Source organism: Molothrus aeneus, chromosome 2, assembly GCF_037042795.1.
Source record: "Molothrus aeneus isolate 106 chromosome 2, BPBGC_Maene_1.0, whole genome shotgun sequence".
Classification (NCBI taxonomy): Eukaryota; Metazoa; Chordata; class Aves; order Passeriformes; family Icteridae; genus Molothrus; species Molothrus aeneus.
Window position 1 is genome coordinate 48,296,662 of NC_089647.1, and position 18,264 is coordinate 48,314,925.

General features: G+C 37.5%; 1 protein-coding gene across 2 annotated transcripts in view; it reads left to right on the top strand.

Annotated features, from left to right (window-relative positions):
* Positions 1 to 18,264, top strand: part of FRY (FRY microtubule binding protein) — a 159,785-nt gene that overhangs the window by 102,290 nt on the left and 39,231 nt on the right. For both annotated transcript variants that reach the window (XM_066544888.1, XM_066544889.1), the window contains exons 36-46: positions 1,591 to 1,673; positions 4,867 to 5,017; positions 5,577 to 5,680; positions 8,887 to 9,072; positions 11,014 to 11,212; positions 11,831 to 11,952; positions 12,808 to 12,995; positions 13,933 to 14,027; positions 15,710 to 16,311; positions 17,901 to 17,998; positions 18,091 to 18,261. In XM_066544888.1, the coding sequence (XP_066400985.1) occupies positions 1,591 to 1,673; positions 4,867 to 5,017; positions 5,577 to 5,680; positions 8,887 to 9,072; positions 11,014 to 11,212; positions 11,831 to 11,952; positions 12,808 to 12,995; positions 13,933 to 14,027; positions 15,710 to 16,311; positions 17,901 to 17,998; positions 18,091 to 18,261 (1,999 nt within the window). The remainder of the gene's footprint in view (positions 1 to 1,590; positions 1,674 to 4,866; positions 5,018 to 5,576; positions 5,681 to 8,886; positions 9,073 to 11,013; positions 11,213 to 11,830; positions 11,953 to 12,807; positions 12,996 to 13,932; positions 14,028 to 15,709; positions 16,312 to 17,900; positions 17,999 to 18,090; positions 18,262 to 18,264) is intronic.

An 18,264-nucleotide genomic window follows, 5' to 3' on the forward strand; every position in this document is an offset into this window, starting at 1 on the left:
AATTATGTGAGCAAACCTTTCTGTACTTCAAAACTTTTTAATTACTTGCTCTCTCCCATTACAAACTAGAGTAGCATTTTTTCAGGTTAGGTAGATATGTCTGCTAATTTAAATGTAAGTAGAAAATGGCACTCAATGCTGAGTTTCAAATTGATAGTAAAACAGATTTGACTCTAAGTGGTTTTTTTTTAACATTTGCACTAGAAATGTACTTAAAAGGATAATAAAACCATTTTTCCTCTGAATTTTTTATTATTCTTTACATGAATGTTTATGGCTGCATAGCTTTAAGATAAATTTTTATTCAGTTGATTTACAGCCAAGTTGAGCAAATGTCTCTTATAGTAGTTCAAGTCAGGATTTCTATCTTATATAAGTTTTAAATGTGACTCCAAAAAGGTTTTTAGAATGCAGATCTCCCAGAGACTTTATGATAAAAATTAAAGGAAAACTACAAAGTTCTGATACTGGTATTCAGGATCCTGCTGAAAGACACCTCAGAAGAAAATGGAAAATAATTTGCCTGAACTCATTGCTGGCATTTATATTACTGAAGCTGGCTGTAAGTTGCATCTGCACTTCAAAACCAGTGTGTCAATCTTAGAATGTCCATTAATATGGACTTCATATGCCAAGACATATGAAATAATGAGGGTCATAGATATAAAACCACGTATTGGAGGGCTGACAATGCATTTTTGTCAACTGCGCAAGGAATTTATTGCATGCTTATAAGATACATGCTTTGGAAACAATGTAGTATGTTGATGGATAGTGAAATACCCTGCACTAAGGTGTGTGAACATTAGTAAGAAATTGAATTGAATTCTGTCTAGAAAATCTTCAGTCTTGTCTTGTTTGATCCGTGGTTATTTGTAATTAGTTTTCTGCTGGAATGGTGATGTTTTTAGATCATCACTAGTGTGTGAGCTGTCAGTATGGCTCCTCTGATTCCACTTCAGGCCTGATTACCCTGGGAACACAAGGGTGGAGGAAGTCGAAGGAGATCACCAGGAAAAGTCAGCTTAGCATGAATCTAAGATTTGAGGACAGCTGTGAGCAGTTTGCTGTGGCTCTCATGTCCCTTAACTTTTCTGTTAGCTCTGCTCTGGCATTTGCTGGATTCTCCTCTTGAAGGGTGATCTGCTGTGGTTTTCCCTGCTTGGTACCTGTGCAGGCCTGGCTTTGGACTTTCCAGTCAGTCACAGAATCACAAAATATTCTGAGCTGGAAGTGACCCACAAGGATCATGGAGTTCAACTCTGAAGTGAATGGTCCATATGGGGATTGAACCCACAACCTTGGCATTTTTAGCACCATGCTAAAAAAAAAATATCACACATTTGTAGCATGGGAGTTTCCTTTTGCTAAATTTTAAAGGCTCATGACACAGGAGCACACTGTTAGACTTCTCAGAAACTGGCTGCGAAAATGTTTTGTGGAAAGAATCAGCATTACATTCATTTGCTGTCTACTCCTGTGTAAAAGTGAATGCTTAAGGAAATGCCTTTTTTTTTTCCGTAAACATAAAGTGCAGATGTTTCATGTCACTCTGTGTTTTTAATGAAGGTTTTTTTCTTGTATTTGAAGGTTCAGTAATGTCATCAGAGCACATACCCGACTAGAATCGAGGTACAGTAATAGCTCTGGAGGATCTTATGATGATGACAAAAGTAAGTTATATTCAATTTGATGAAATTTCTAGTGTTTTGGTTGGAGAGGAGAACATTCTAATGACCAGCAGAGCCTCTCTGTTTAAGTTCTGTATAAACAGTAATGTAGCATGATCATGCAGGGAGTGTCCTTATTTCCCCTCCATATCTCATTTAATTAATTTACTTCATTTAATCTGGGTTGAGTCAAACCCATCTGAGGGCCAGGGAACTTCACAGAAAGCAGCAGCAGAGAATCCTCCAGAGAGTAACACATTGGGCCTTTCATACATGGCAAGGCAAAAGACTTGTAAGAGCATTAGAACAAGCACTTTGAGTTGTGCCATTTGGCAGCGTATCCCTCCAAATCAAGTGCTGTTATATGAGCATGAAAAGAGGCTCAGGAGTTTCCAAATATGAGGTCTTATCTCCTCATTAGCTTTTATATGCTCTCTGCAACCAGTTTGGGGCTGCACTGTGCAAACATTTGATAGAGGGGATATGGGGCTCCTGAGCATGCTTCTTGTTCTTTAGGTATTTCTGCTAAATGGGCTGTAAATGGACACTGGTGCACAGCAAAGATTCCAAAGAAAACCAGTTAACTATTGTACAATAATGCAAAACTGAAAAGCTGGATGGTTTGACTTCATTTCTGGAATGAATTCAATTTGCAGATTTTGGCTAGGCATTAAGCAAACGTTAAAAAGGCAAGATCTTGTTATTGACTTAGATCACTGGCTTATTAAAGCCAGGCCAAATTCTATATCAGCCATCATGTCTTGGGTTGGTATTGTAGACATCGTTTTAGAACAGCATTTTGATATGAAAAGTAAAGATTTTATATCTTTTTTAATCCAAGTAATTTTTTGGTGATACTCTTCTGCAAAATATGCAAAGACTGTAAAACACAATACAATAGGATAATTTAATGTACACCAACAACTATTATTCATAGTTATGAAGCACAGTATTGACAAAATATTGTGTATGTACAAACTCCAGTGTTTAAATACATAAGAAAGTGTGCAACATCTTAAACTCAGTGGGGTTTAGTACACTTGTCTTGAATTTTTTATGGCTTTCTAGTTCTGCAGCTACTTAAAATGCTTCACCAGATGTTAATTGAAGCACTGGTGCTAATCTCATCTGCATGAACAATCTTTCAAGACAGAACAGCGTTTATGTTATCAGAACAGCCTTCACAAATACCTGGTTTTGACAAGAGCTTAGAGTGATAAAAAGTTTAAAAATACTGAAATTTTCTTTGCTCTTTTGGAATGCCTCCTCCAGCCAGTGCCTGAATGTTTTTTCCTGCCTATACCTGCAAGTTTTATACTACTGTGAATATTTATGCAAAGTGTCCTTCTCACAGGGGTTCCTTTAGCAAGTATGTGAATACCTAGAAGGAAAATAAAATGTGTTTTACTTAGCTATTGACATTTATATAGAATTCTAATAAGAGAATAGAATTTTTATATCTCTTGTCATTCTACAAGAAACATAATGCAACTTCCAACTTACTCCTCAGACAGGCAGCCCAGGCTGCAAAGGATTTTGGTGGTATGGCTTCTTTCCTCTCTCCAATCTACTTTAATATTTATGTATTGCTGAGGATATAAATACAGAACACCACTCTGCAGCACACAAACTTTTTTGTTCAGGCAAGGATTGGATGTTTCCCTTCAAGATGCTTCTTTTCTTTTTTTTCTTGGTCTGCACATAAAGCTGTGAAAACAGGAGTGAGGATCTAGGTCTTGGTGTGACCTTCATGAAGCACTTTTCTGTGAAGCACTTAAATTGGTAAAAATAAGTAGTTCCAGTGCTTTTTCTGTGAAAAGCATTTGACAAACATTATCTGGTTAATTCTGGTTAAGAATATGTGAAAATGCCATACTTTGCTACATTTTTAAGTCATTTTATTCTTCTTTATCTGTAACTGATCAATCATCCTCCAGAGAATCTAAATAGTAACCTTAAAATATAAAGTGTTTCTTAGAAGAAACAATACTTAAGAATGGGATTTATAAAGTTGGCGTTTTAGAAATAATTGGAGAAGCAGCTACTGAATTGAAAGTCTCCTGAAGATCTGGAAATCTGAAGATTTTTTTCTAAAACTAAGAAGTGATACACATTAGAAAAATCCAGCTCTGATACTTTTGTAGGCATCAAAACAGTTTTGTTTCCCGTGGGAAAGCTGACAAGCATCAGATACATGCTGTTAAAAAAAAAAGAAAAGAAAAGGAAAATTATGAGTTTCAAGCTTACCTAAAATACAAAAGCCTAACAAAACAAAACTAAAACAAAATAAAAAAGCAAAAAAAACCAAAAACACAAAAAGAAGGAACAGAACAAAAAATAACACTCATTAAAAATTCATAAAGGGCAATGTTTGAATGTATGTCAAAAACAGACCAAGAAAGGATACTTTCCATGGCAGTGTATCAGAGACTGCCAGACCTCAGAAATAAAAAGTGAACAGTGAGAAAATTGAGAGGAATGAGAGGGATCAAAATACAGGAGAGATGAACAAAGCTGTGCAGCTGAGACAAGACAGAAACCGGTGGAAATAACTTACTTGACCCACATCATTGCAGATAAACCGGTGGGAGACAAAACCCTAACACTCATTGATAAACAGCAGCTGTCACAATAAAGCAAAATTAAATACATCTTTGAGAAAACCAAGATATAATTCATCCCCGTTGAAAGAAAATTACCCTGAAGATGTTTTTAGCATTCCTTATGCCTCCTTGCTAATTCAGGACATTTAACTTCTTCCTTTGTAGCATCACTCAGCAGGACAGTGGTGAGGACTTGCAAGAATGTGTCACTGGTACTCTGCTCCTTGCAGCAGATGGCTCCTGACAGCAGCTTTGTTGGCTGAACTTTTCCCTCATTTTTGAAGAGAAAGTCTGTTGCTTGGTGCTTTGTGATCTGAATCCAGCACTACTAAGTGACAGCAGGGATTCAGCTGCCGCTCCTACCATTCAGTGCTGTCTGCCTGGAATCTCTTTAATTTCCAGCAGCATGAAAGAGGGATTAAAAATGCATCACTTGTTACTGAACACAGGAATTCGCAAACCTCTTGGCATCTTATCACATTGTTCCAAACAGCTGAACTCATATGTTAGCATAAAATCTCTTATAGTATTTTGCAAAAATAGGTAATCAGACTTGAGTTTTATGCACTTTTCTTGAATGCTTTTTCATGCAGATGATCCTGTTTCTCCATATACAAGCTGGTTATTGAATATTGTTGAAACCAAACAGCCACATCCCCTGCCCATGCCTTACAATGGAGGATGTTGGGCACCCCTCGTGGATTATCTCCCTGAAACCATCACACCCCGGGGACCCCTTCATAGGTGAGCATTTTCTCATTCTGACATTTCAGACAGTGAGATGCTTCCTCTTGGTAGTTGACCAACACTAATCCAACTGTCCCACCATTCAGAACACCTGAAAATCATACAGTCAATTTCTGCTGATTTCCAGTGCAAAAATCCACATGCAGTGAAAGCTCACAATTCTACCAGATTTCTACCAGAAGGCCTGTTTACAATGTAGGACATCACTGATAAGAATAAGGCTGATGAAACAACTGAAACAGAAAAGGAAAATTTCTTTTTCCCAGGCCTCTGTGCCTATTATTCATAGCACTTTGATCTTTTATTGTAACTAGGCCATGCATATTCTGAAGTGCCTATTTTACATAATTTGTATTGACAATAATAGGGTTTTTTTCAGTAATGGGTACTTGTTTGCTTGATACTGTAAATAAAGTGCTTCAGCATTAATTGTATTGAGAAGAAATGCCACAAATCTGAAAATTTATAGATTGTGTATTTCTTCAGAAATAAGCATCCTGTTTGTGCTTTCCTGTTTCCAAGAGGTTTGAAACTGATGTTGTGATTCAACTTCCAGGTGCAATATTGCTGTTATCTTCATGACTGAGATGGTAGTGGATCACAGTGTGAGAGAAGATTGGGCTCTTCACCTCCCTTTATTGCTACATGCTCTCTTTTTAGGTAAGACCAACAGAACAAGAAAGAAAGTATAAATGTACTCCCTCCTTTTACTTTAGTTTTGCTGAAGCTATGGCGCTGTGTTTCTTACATGTTTTATGATTTCCTCTCTCCTCTCTTCCTAAAAGAAAAACCCCAAGGCAGTTGCAGCCTGTAAATTAGTCTCAAAACTTTGAAGTTTTTTAATATTTTGGCCAATTTCAGCCAAATTTGAGAAGTGTGTAGAAATTTGAAGATCAATATAAAAATATCTAAAATATCTCTATAAAAATGTGTGGCATGGCCCTTGCAAGAAAAGGAGGTGAAACTCATGCCTTTGTCCAGCTTGGTTAGTGATGACAGTCTACACATACCTTGAACCTGAACTACACACACCTGTGCTGTCTCTTGCCTTTGCAAAAAGTCTGTAAGAGAGCCAGGATAGCTGAACTGCAGAGTAGTGGAGGTAGGACACAGACCACTGGAAAGCAAAGCTTCATTATTTTCTCTGCTGATGGAATACTTTATCATCAGTGTGTTCCCTTATGTACCTGGGCACTGAGGCATTGCTTTTTCCCCACTGCTCTGTCTGTTCCTGACTGTAGCACAGTTCATCTGGAGGCTGTTACCTTCCTTGTCCTGCCATTCAACATTACCAAAAGTGAGTGGCCTAATTTTTTAGCACACAAGGGTATTCAGCATTATAAAGCTTCCCCAGCTTCCATAGTTGATAAATAATAGTGTTCACAAATAAACACAGGCAGTTGTGAAATAGTTTATTATAGCTGAGATCACAGTTCACTTCTCATTCAGTCACCATAGTTACCATTAAATATTCACAGTCAGTCTGGGAAGATCTGCTGATCAGCAGGCAAAAAGAGATTAAATTGGGATGTTACAGCACAGTGGTAAAATGAAGTATATGTTGAAGAAGATGCTTGTTCTCCTTTACTGCTGCTCTGTTACCAACTGTTCTGCTTAAAAATTTTTGGTGAAATAGGGTTTTGTATATCAGTACATTGATTTCACAAATCAAATAACCATTAACTGATCAAACAATGTCTTTACTATGATTTGTAACAAGTGAGAGAAAACTGGTACTTATACTTAGAAATTGTCACAAGAATAAATGAAGAACTTAAGAAAGAGTAGTACAGAGCAATGTGACCTTTGCAGTTAGGATGGCTTTAAGGAGCCATCAGGGAGCCATGCGAATAAACACATGCAGAAACAGAGTTATGATACTGGTAATCAATTAGAAAAATATCTTTAGTTTTTTGTGCAATAAGGTTTCAACATTGCAGATTTTTAATTAGGAATAAATTGAAATTTAGTAATACCATGTGAGACAATCCCTTGGCTAAAAACTATCAATTCTGAAATGTGAAATTAAAATTAAATGTAACTGGTTTGGTAGTAACTCAAGTGAGATCACAGCTTTCAGGCTTCAAGGTCAGTTCCTCTAGAGCTGTTTTACCTCCTGTGGAAATTTTTTCTATTCTGCAGTAGAGCTCTTGTGATGTTGTAAGGAAGTTATGCCACACATCAGCCAAAGGTATGAATGTAATTAAAAATTAAGTCATGCTGTCCTGTTGGAATGTGAGCAGGCAGATGCATCTGACTGAAAAGCAGAGTAGAAACTAGTATGTTGGCTAGATGGAGAGCTGGTATCCTTTAATTTATTGGAAGAAGTGAGAAAATTAAAGAATTTTGCAATGTCTGTGTGTTTAATAGGTTATTGAATGGTTTGTAGTACTGTTGGTGAAGCAGGCAGGCAGACTGCTGGTTTGAACTTGCCTATCTCTGGTGCATGAAAATCACTGCTGTTTAAAATCTCTTTTGCAACCAGTGTGAAATTAGTTGAACACTGGACTCCTTTCCCATGGAAATGTGTCCCTGTCACAGAAGCTTACCCTCCTTGGAACTCTTACAGGTTAAAGAAGGGACCAGCCCTGGCCAAGCACAAAGACTGAACTGTCCTTCTCACTCCCCAGTTGGCAGATCTGTGCCAATACTTTTATACAACTTGGGGTTTAATAGGATTTCAGCTACCACTGTTGCCAATACAGAATTTATTTTCAATTAAAAAACCTTTTTATATCCTTTGAAATGTATGCTGAAACCAGGTAGGATGGGTTCATTATCTCCTGGCAGGTGGAAGTAGATGGAGAAATGTGAATAGGAGCAGAAACCTTAAGAAGCTGAAATAGAGGTGGGCAGGATGGCCACAGTTCTTTTGGAGGAGGCTACTGGGAGATGAATCAGACCAAGGGTCATGGGACTTGCATAGAATTGCCCTTAGGAGCCAAAGGCACAGTGTTCAGACTGTGGCAGTATGAGCACCTTCATTATTGCAGGCCAAACAAGAATCAGCATGAATATTTGTTTTCCAAGTATATTAGAAAATGCCTGACTTGAAAGATCTGTTGGCTGCTGCCACACAGAGTAATGAAGTAACTGCTTTTCTGAAGAGGGATATATCCTGAGAAGAGAGGAGTTGAAGAAGAAAAAAGTTAACTTTTTCAGCACTGAAGCTACTCTTAAACAGAAGAAAGTATGTTTAAATATACTGCAAGGTACTGAAAGAGAATTGAAATGAGATATACTAAAACAGAGTGCAGAAATATCTGTTTCCTTTGTATTTGTAATTTGGACTATTTGTATTTGTAACTGAGCTATTCTGGCTGTTTTAAAATCTTACAGATCACAGTAGTGTAAACCAAATCAGACCTTCAGTTTGAGTTCTGCATCCTGAGTTAGGGGCTAATGTCTCATGCTGCTCACTGGTATTTGAAGTTCTTTTTAAAGTGATTTGTCTGTCAGTTCCTTTTTTAATAAATCAGTACCTGCCTCTTAGAGTTTGCACTCATTCTATAACTGATGTCTGTGCTAGAAAGCCAGATACTGTGGTAAGCAATGTAATTACAACCACCATGAAGAATACCTCATCTTTAAAGGTTTTCCAGACCTGTCAAATTAACTGCAGTGAGACAATGCGTAAAGCTGTATTGCCATTCATTCATTGTAGCTCATGTGTGGGACTTCAGCCTGGAAACTAAATATACACATACATTTAAGTGACAGCACTGGTAACTGTGTCTGGAAATACCATATCTTTTGTTTATTTGCACTGTTATCATGAACTGCCCTGGAATTTTTGCTATTTCTGGAATGTGAACTTGTTTATTATTACTTCATATTCAGAGATTGCTGTAACCTTTTCTTTTTAGGTCTTGACCACTACCGCCCGGAGGTCTTTGAACACAGTAAAAAGTTACTGCTTCACCTTTTGATTGCATTATCTTGCAATAACAACTATCAAGCCATTGCATCTGTGCTTCTTCAGACCAGAGAGATGAATGAGACCAAGACCCTGACAGTACAACCAGCATACTTACCTGAATATCTTTACACAGGTAATGAAGAAAAGAAGGGCACTGTATCATACTGTCAGGTTTTGATAAGTCAAAGTAATAAAGTGGCAAATATGAACAGTTCCCATTAATACTAATTCCACGTGAACTACCCTAGGGATGCATGCAATTTATTATTAGACAACTTTTCATGATATTGAAAAAGTTATCTAATGTAAGGCAGAAATATGTAATGTAAAATTAATAGGGCTAATAACTTCCTGATTCCCCCCTCAGGGATCCACTTTAAATGAGGACAATCATTCCTCACCCTTAAAAGAAATGCATAAATAATTCCGACACAGGAAGGGCAGCAAGAATGTACAGCTCAGATTTTCCATTATTAAATTAAGTTTCACATGATACACACCCTCCTTTATATCACTGATACATTGCATTTCTGTCCTGAAATCTCTTTCTACATTAGGAGTCTTACTTCAGACCTCTACTGAGGTCAGTGTTCTATTACTTTTAGCAATTTACCTGTTTTTAAGGAGTTGGTTGGAACCAATTTGTAGAAAGCTGCTAGTTAGATTTACTGCTGTCATATAATATTATTAAAAGCAGGTGTTCTGTTCCATTTTGAAGGAATCACAGAACCAATAAAGAGTTGTGGGAGTAGGATTAGTTGTCAGTAAGAGGGTGAAGAACTTTGCATACAGTGAAAAATGAAAAGTAAAGATTCTCATATCAGTGCCATTTCCATGGTTATTTAGGAAGTAATAAGTAATTTGGTTTTATAAAAAATATTACATAATAACGTATTACTATTTTTTCTGAGACACAACAAAATTATTTTAAAGTAATGAGCAGAAGAGATAGGTATTTTAGATTGATGAACTATTTTGGCCAAAGATATTTCATTCTGAATTACTTCTGTGAAAAGTTACGTCACAATAATTTCCTGTCTGGAGTTGGGTGGGTTTCTTTCCCAGTGCACATCTATGAATTATTAAATACAGAATAAAATTCTTCCATTAAAATTATATTACTGCATTTCTGCCAAAATGAAAAACTGTTTTCATTCTTGTGTCTAAAAAATGTAATTGGTACCCTGATTCTGGCCCTCTGGAGTTCAAGAAGTTATCAAGACTTGGTATTTTGGACTGGTTTTTGAGAAGCTAATAGAAAGAGTGAGAGTGTAGGTGAGTAGCTATAACAAAGAATCCTAACTGAAAATGCTTCAGCTCAGGTTTGTTCCATGTAATGTCAGGCAACTAAATTAAGAGTCTTCTAATTTGCAATGGATTTTGTCCTGCTCCCATTTTTCTCAAAAGGCAGTTTTTTTTCTGTTGTAGGTACAGCCTAAACATGACTACAAGTTTAACCTTAAGAAAACAGGTCTTGGTTTCTAATCTTAGCTCTAAAACTGTGGCAAGCTTTTGAACTAGCAGTTCTCTTACTCAGGTGTCTCATCCTAATGCTGAAAATATTTTGTATGACGAGTCCAGTGGGTACAGTTACTAAAGCTGTTAAAAGAAGCCACACTTGTGTATTGATTTCCATTACATTTGTAAAATTAGGACAGCATAATTGTTCTAAAAATTCCACCCAGCAGTTTTTTTCCATATCAGACTAGGCCAGAGAAGTGAACTTTGCATGCACTTTGCCAACTTCTAAATTCACTTCTAAGAAGTCCTACTTCTGAATGTAAAGAATATTCCTGGAATATTTGTTTTCCCAGTACTGTTGTCCTTGTGCAGTAAAAACAGAAATCTTGACTTGGATAGTTTTCATTTTATTCTGGCTTCTACACGTTTAGAAACAAAGTACCATTTTCACTCCCATCAGTATTTGAGGGTTGTGTTCTGCAGGCTTTCCCGACGTTTCCCAGTGGAAGGTTTCTGCTGCTGACTCTGAAAAGAGCTGCTTGGCAGGCACTCCCATCTGCAAAGCTGGCCCAACAGTGCATTCCATCTTTATCTCCTCCCCTTTGGCTGGCAGGTGGCTTTGACTTTCTGCGGGAATACCAGTCCTCTCCAGTGCCAGACTCCGGCTTGAGCTCCAGCTCCACCTCCTCCAGCATCAGCCTGGGAGGCAGCAGTGGAAATCTCCCACAGATTACACAAGAAGTTGAGGACGTGGACACTGCTGCTGAATCAGATGAGAAAGCAAACAAATTAATTGAGTTTCTGACAACCAGGTAATGCAGATAAGCAGAGGATACATTTGTACTTGAAATGGACACTTTCATGAAGCAACTTAAAGGAAAATGACTGAGCTCTAATAGTAATTACAGACCCCATTCCTCTTCTATTGGTACTTACAGTGGTGGGTAGATACTGAAAAGCACTACAGAGTTAGTAGTAAATAAACAGAAAAAAAATCTTACCTGACAGAAATAAAATGTTTAATTGACCGATAGTTTTATGTTCAGAAATGAACTAATAGAAGAAGCTAGTTTCATTATTATAAAATTAGATACAAAGTGTAAAGTGCATAGTGAAAGGCCATAGTGAAACTAATAGTAACTACCAGCTACAGCCAGCAGATTCTAGGCACAATGTTAAATTGAAAAACAGGGATTTGTTTATGCTAAATATAAAATATAAGCTCTGCTAAATACACAGCACAGCTTATATTTTAAAATACAACATAGGAATATTTATTTGCTTTTATTTAAAATTATGTTTGGTTGCATGTTTCACAGGTCATGGACCTGTAAATATCTAAGGACCTGTAGAGATTATATATTTTAACTGATTACATTTATTTCAGATAACTCAAAGAAATTTTGTGCTTTGTTATGTATTTCTTTAAGGGCATTTGGTCCACTTTGGTGCCATGAAGATATCACTCCCAAAAATCAGAACACCAAGAGTGCTGAACAGCTCACTAATTTTCTGCGCCATGTTGTATCTGTATTTAAAGATTCCAAGTCAGGTAGTAAATATTTTCCTTTCATAACTAAAAAAATATTCCCTCATGGTCACACTTAATGTTTGTCCTGTGACTTAGTAGATCTGCTTATGCAGCAGCACAGTAAATATGTCTTAACAAGGATGTATGACATATGAAGGAATTGCTTTAAAACAATCATGTTAGATTAAACTGTGCCTAAGTGTTGAATATTTCTTCAAAGCTGTTGGTAGAAAGCCTTTTGATTGATTCTGCCAGATAAAATCTCCTCTGTGTCCTGTTAGTAAAATACATCACAGCTACTAAGTAAATATACTTTGTTAAATTTCTTCTGGCAATAAAAGTTTATTTTTCACTTATTATGGTTTTTAGAACGTCGGGAATGTGCTGATTGCATGTTGAAAACCAGCACAGTCACTAATTAAATAATTTCCAAGATCAAAGCAGAATGCAGCACCAGTATTTATATTAAAGATCTTATCCAAAGCCTTCTAAAGCTAACAGAAAGACTCCTAATTCAATTTGACTTCAGGTTTGGGAGTTTTCAGAAGTTACTCTTGCTGCCAGCAAGAATAGTGGATGGCTTGAAAGTTTGTCCAGGAATTGTAAAAAAAAACTAAGTCAGATTATCAATTTCATACTCCAAATTTTGTTTTTCAGTTAATTCAGCTAATTCAGTTAATTTTCTTGCATTCTGTGCAAAGTAAATGTAAAATTCTCCAAAGGACAGGTGTTTCTGCACCTCCATTTCTCAGTGTTTGCAGAATACACTACCGAGCATATCCTTCTCACAGAGTAGGTTCAGTCTGTTCATGACCCACAGTAAAGTCTGTAATAAAAAAGGAGGGGAAAAAATTGACATTCTGTTCTTTTGCTTAGGTTTTCATTTGGAGCAGCATCTGAGTGAAGTTGCTTTACAAACAGCTCTTTCAAGCTCTTCCAGACATTATGCTGGTCGCTCTTTCCAGATATTCAGGGCCCTAAAGCAGCCCCTTTCTGCACACGCATTGTCTGACCTCCTGTCAAGATTGGTGGAAGTTATTGGAGAGCATGGAGATGAGATTCAGGTATACATATGTAAACAATGCTTCTTAGAACTGTTGATTCAATGCATACTTAATTTCAAATTACCATTTTAACAAGGTGTTCTGGAGTCATGTGATGAAGAGTAGAATGTGGCCTCGGAAAAGGTTACTTCTGAGTTTGCTGAAATCATATGTACCTTAGCTAAGCCTTCATCAAGCTGTGACAATCTTACAATAGCTCTAAAGAGAACAACTAGAAAATTTTAGTAATTGTCACTCCAAATGAAATTTTTGTGATGACCTTTTTTTTCTTTGCAACTTCATTAATTTGGGTTTAAGGAATCCATCATCGCTCTGGTGATGTAATCTCACAACGTGAAGCAGACACTGTCTCATTCCTCAGAAGTTAGCATGTTTAGGAGTAAAGAAATCTGCACCATCCATAATAATACAAAGCTTACACTGACTTAATTTGATACAGACCTTTCACAGCACTATGATGTTCACTCTGTTTAGTTAAACAGACTGAAATTTTAGAATCAGGGACTATTTACTGCAAGATTCAAGACTTAATAAAGAGAAATACTGGCTCTCAGTAAGAAATAGACTGACACCACCTCCATATTTTATTTAGGTAATGAAACTGCCACAAGATGACAGTAATACTCTGTCACAACTGCTTGTGTAGAATTTAAATCAGTGACCTGCAAGTCAGAGGTTCAGTGTGTCATTATCAATCCCTTAATGAGATATGTGCCCTTCTTGCATACCTTCATAGATCATTCAGAGGCAGAAAATAAAGCATACTTGTAGGGACATTTTAATGTTCAGGGCAGTGGCTTTGATATGAATGTTGGGGCTTTTTTTCCGGAGAAATTATAGGTTTCAGTAGGCGCCTGTTCCTTTTATGAACTGAAGATTTTTAAATGTTACTTTTTGGAGTGTCTTTGTTAAAATGCTTAACCTCCTGCATTGGCAGGGGTATGTAATGGAGGCACTACTTACTTTGGAAGCTGCAGTGGATAATCTCTCTGACTGTTTGAAGAACAGTGATCTTTTGACGGTGTTATCACGGTAAGAATCTGTTCTTCTAACTGTATTCTTTTCAATATTTTATGACATTAAGTGTGCAGTTCTGCAGTCTAACAGCAAAAAATAATTTTGATAAGACTGATCTCATTTGTAACCTTCTGGGAATCAGACTGTGAGCACATTTCAGTCAAATTTTACCATAGTTGAAATAATGTTGATAGAACTAATAAAACTTTGCAATGTGTTGTAAATTCTATCTTGCTGCCACTTGGCTGTAACCTACTTTAACATTCTCTAAAAATATTGTATTTTTGCACCTTTGTGTCATAAACCTGAAAATGTATCTGGGAAGGAACACAGGTTCTGTGGTACTGGTTTAATACAGTGTGTCATTCTCAGGTCCAGTATTCCCCAGGAATAAATGATCATGATTTCTTCTCCATAAAACTAGGGAGGATTTTTGTTTAGACATGGATTTTGCTTGATGTGTTGACCATCTTTATGAAACCCTTGGCTTGAAAGTAGACCTTTGTACATGGAGGGAAGTCACAGACTCACTCTGTAACATGGCTGTTGATAGTACTGTGGGAGATGAATGTCTATTTGACTCCTAATAGTAGCAACAGAATAGGTAAATAATATTTTAAAATATCCATAAGTTACCGTGCTTTATGTGCATCACAAAATACCAGGGCTGTCATTTCTGAAGCTAGCAGGCAGGGTGGTGTGCCATGGCAGAGCCCAAGGAGTGCCTTGGAACAGAATAGAGAGGGATAAATACACTTCTACTTCCTAAACTAAGAGCTGTTTATCTTTCTCTAGTGCACATTTCAACAAAGAGCAAGATGGAAAAAAGAGTAGGAAACACTCCAGAAAGCAGTGGGATGCAATATACTTTACCCTGACACTTGATTCCAAGATAAGATTCTCTTCAAGTACTATAGATGGTAGAGACTCATTGTGTATGAGGTAGGAATGGGACCAGAGTCAGGAATTAGCTGTTCTCCAGAGCAAACTTCCCTTGTGTGTATCAACACAGCAAGTTCCTCTGTGCAGATAATTGATAGGTATTGTCTGGATCATCACGTGGTAGTCCATGAGGAGGCATTAGTCATTGAAATTGAAACACCTACACTTTCTGTAAACATCTTGAACAGATCTTAGGATACAGGCAGGATAGGATGCAATGACACAAATTTTCAGAAGGACCTGTCTTGGCAAGACCTTGGGCAAACACATGACAGGTTTCTTGAGGATAATGGGGTATATTTGTGGTTCTGCTTAAGATTTTTCTGCCCACAGTTACCCAGCAAGCAATTGTCCATTTGCCTGCCAGCTGTACCAAGTTCAGGGCTTGCTCCATTGATGAGGGCATTTTAAAGACCAAAGTTGTTTTCAGTTCTCCCACTGTCCCTTTGGGAATTGCCATAAGTCATTTCACAGCTCTGTATTTCCTATCCCCATGTCATTCTTGCCTATGTAGACTGTAGGCTCTCCTGCTCTTGTTTGGTTCAGTGCCATGTGAATCTCATTTCTGTCAGGTCTGTGGGCCTGAGTCTGTCTTCTGGTAAAAAGAAGGCGGGCTGCAATAGATGCTTTAGTGTTCTATTTCTCCCATTTAAATATTTATTTACAGTCTGAAAAATACTTAGCTTGCATCTAATATGTACCCTTTCAAGCTGCGCATTCACACAATGTAATGATGTTTTAAATCTTGGTTTCAGTTCATCTTCACCAGATTTATCATCGAACACCAAACTGACCGCAAACCGGAAGAGCACAGGGCAGCTGAATATGAATCCTGCAGGTGGCAACACAGCCACTGCTGAGCGGAGTAGACACCAGAGGAGCTTCTCTGTACCCAAAAAGTTTGGAGATGTGGACAAATCCTCAGACCCACCACGCAGTGCCACACTAGACAGAATTCAAGCATGCACCCAGCAAGGCCTGTCCTCTAAAACCAGAAGTTCGTCCTCTCTAAAGGACAGTCTCACTGATCCATCCCATATTAACAATCCAACCAACCTACTGGCCACCATCTTCTGGGTTGCTGTGGCTTTGATGGAATCAGATTTTGAGTTTGAGTACCTAATGGCGTTGCGGTTGCTGAATAAACTTCTGGCTCATTTGCCACTAGATAAAGCTGAAAACCGGGAGAAGCTAGAGAAGCTGCAAGGGCAGCTGAAATGGGCAGACTTCTCAGGACTTCAGCAGCTACTCCTGAAAGGATTCACTTCCCTTACTACCACTGACCTCACACTCCAGCTCTTTAGTTTGCTGACACCAGTGTCTCGAATATCCATGGTGGATTCCTCTCAAGCTATAGGTAAAACCATTATGCTCTCCTCTCTTTCAGTTTCTGTTGCATTGGCATTTGGTCACAGACCTCATTCAGCTATCTGAACAAAACAAAAAATAGCTGTTTTTCTTTCTCTTTGAATATAGCATAATGTACTTTTGCTTTGAGCTGGGTGAGCTTTTTTTGGAATTCCATAGAAATAACTACCTGTTTCTAGAAAGTGAATCCATTGTGCAACAAGGTTTTGGAGGAGAGAAATCATGTCTTATTTAGCATTTCATTTCTAGGTCTTTAGCATCATATAAAGTTTCTGATTCGTGACAAAGCAAACATGTAAGGAGATTCTGTCAAAACTTCTGTTACCTACTTTGGTCAGTTTTTCGGTTTAATTGTTTCCAGACTATGTCAAACTGCTTGATTTTAAATTAGTGTTTCGTGTTATTTTTTCTAAAAATATAAATATCAAAAACTCTTGTACACTTCAGATAAACTACCGTAGCACAATAGAGAGTGAGGAGAGAATCCTGGGTTATAGGGAAATAAGACAGCATTTTGAAATTCCCCATTATTTAGCTGAGGTTGTGGCCACTTCTTAATTATATTTCTTGAGGAGAGTTTTTGCATTGTTCCAGATTTTTACTCCTCTCTTTTGGTCTGAAACACAGATACTAAGACAAATGTCCAGGCTTGACAATTAACTCATAGCAAGCCTAGACACAGCATAAAGGAATGAATACCATGAACAGCCTGCCCAGCTCTAAGCACCTGTGTGGTGCCTGTGTTGCAGGCTTTGGTTGGGCCATTCACACATTGAATTGCTGTGACAGTACCATCTGGAGGCATCTTTCCTTTTCCCTGAATACAGAGGAAGAGTAGGGAAACTATTATGCTAATTTCAGCAACTTGTTTAATTGTGTATAATGAGAAGGAATGAACAGTTAGAAAATTATTTTCATAGAATAAATTCTTTCTTTTCAAAAAGCAGATTGGATCCAAATACAATTAGTTGACTTCTGAACTCCCACCTGAACTAGACCAGCTTTTGTTATAGTTGTCTGTTACAGCTGCTGCAGGTATTTCATCAACTACTTTGAGCTATGAGTTGGTGCAGAAGATCTGAATCCGAGTTCCAGACAGCACTTAAGCTAATTACAGCACTTGGAACTTGGTGCATTATTATTACCTTGAACAGTGTAAAACAGTGGAAGCTGTGCCTGGCAGCTGACCAGAACAGTTGTTTATTAATCAATGCTCACTGAATTTCTTTTTGTGTTTTAGCAGCTGTAGTGAAAATGCCATTGGTTAAGACTGTCAATAAGCCAGTTAAGTGGAAAAGATAAAAATTATCTCTAGCAGAAATGTGCTAAAGTGTTTGCAGAAATAGGCTCATGCTTTACAAGAGTATTGTTGCCTAAATGACATACTGGATTTTCAAATTAAGGCACCTTTAAGACAAATGTGGCATGGCTAGTGGTATGATCAGCTCGACGGGGTCTGTGTGAGTTTATGGCTAATGTAATATTGAAACTATGACTTCCCATGAAACACCAATTTAAAGATCGCTGTGGCTCTTGTTGTCCAGAATATATGTTTTATTCTGTATTTTCTTGTTCTAGGATTTCCACTGAATGTTTTGTGTCTCCTGCCCCATTTAATTCAGCATTTTGACAGCCCAAACCAGTTTTGTAAAGATATAGCCGAAAGGATTGCTCAGGTATCAAAATAATTTGCTGTTTTGTACATCCTCAAACCCTGTAAATGCAATTGCCTTGTTCTTGATATGTTTTGATGTTTATATTTAATTAGGTTTGTTTGGAGGAGAAGAATCCCAAGCTATCAAATCTTGCACATGTCATGACCCTTTATAAAACACACAGCTATACAAGGGACTGTGCTACCTGGGTAAATGTGGTTTGCCGTTACCTTCATGAAGCATTTGCTGATATTACTTTGAGTATGGTTACATATCTGGCTGAGGTA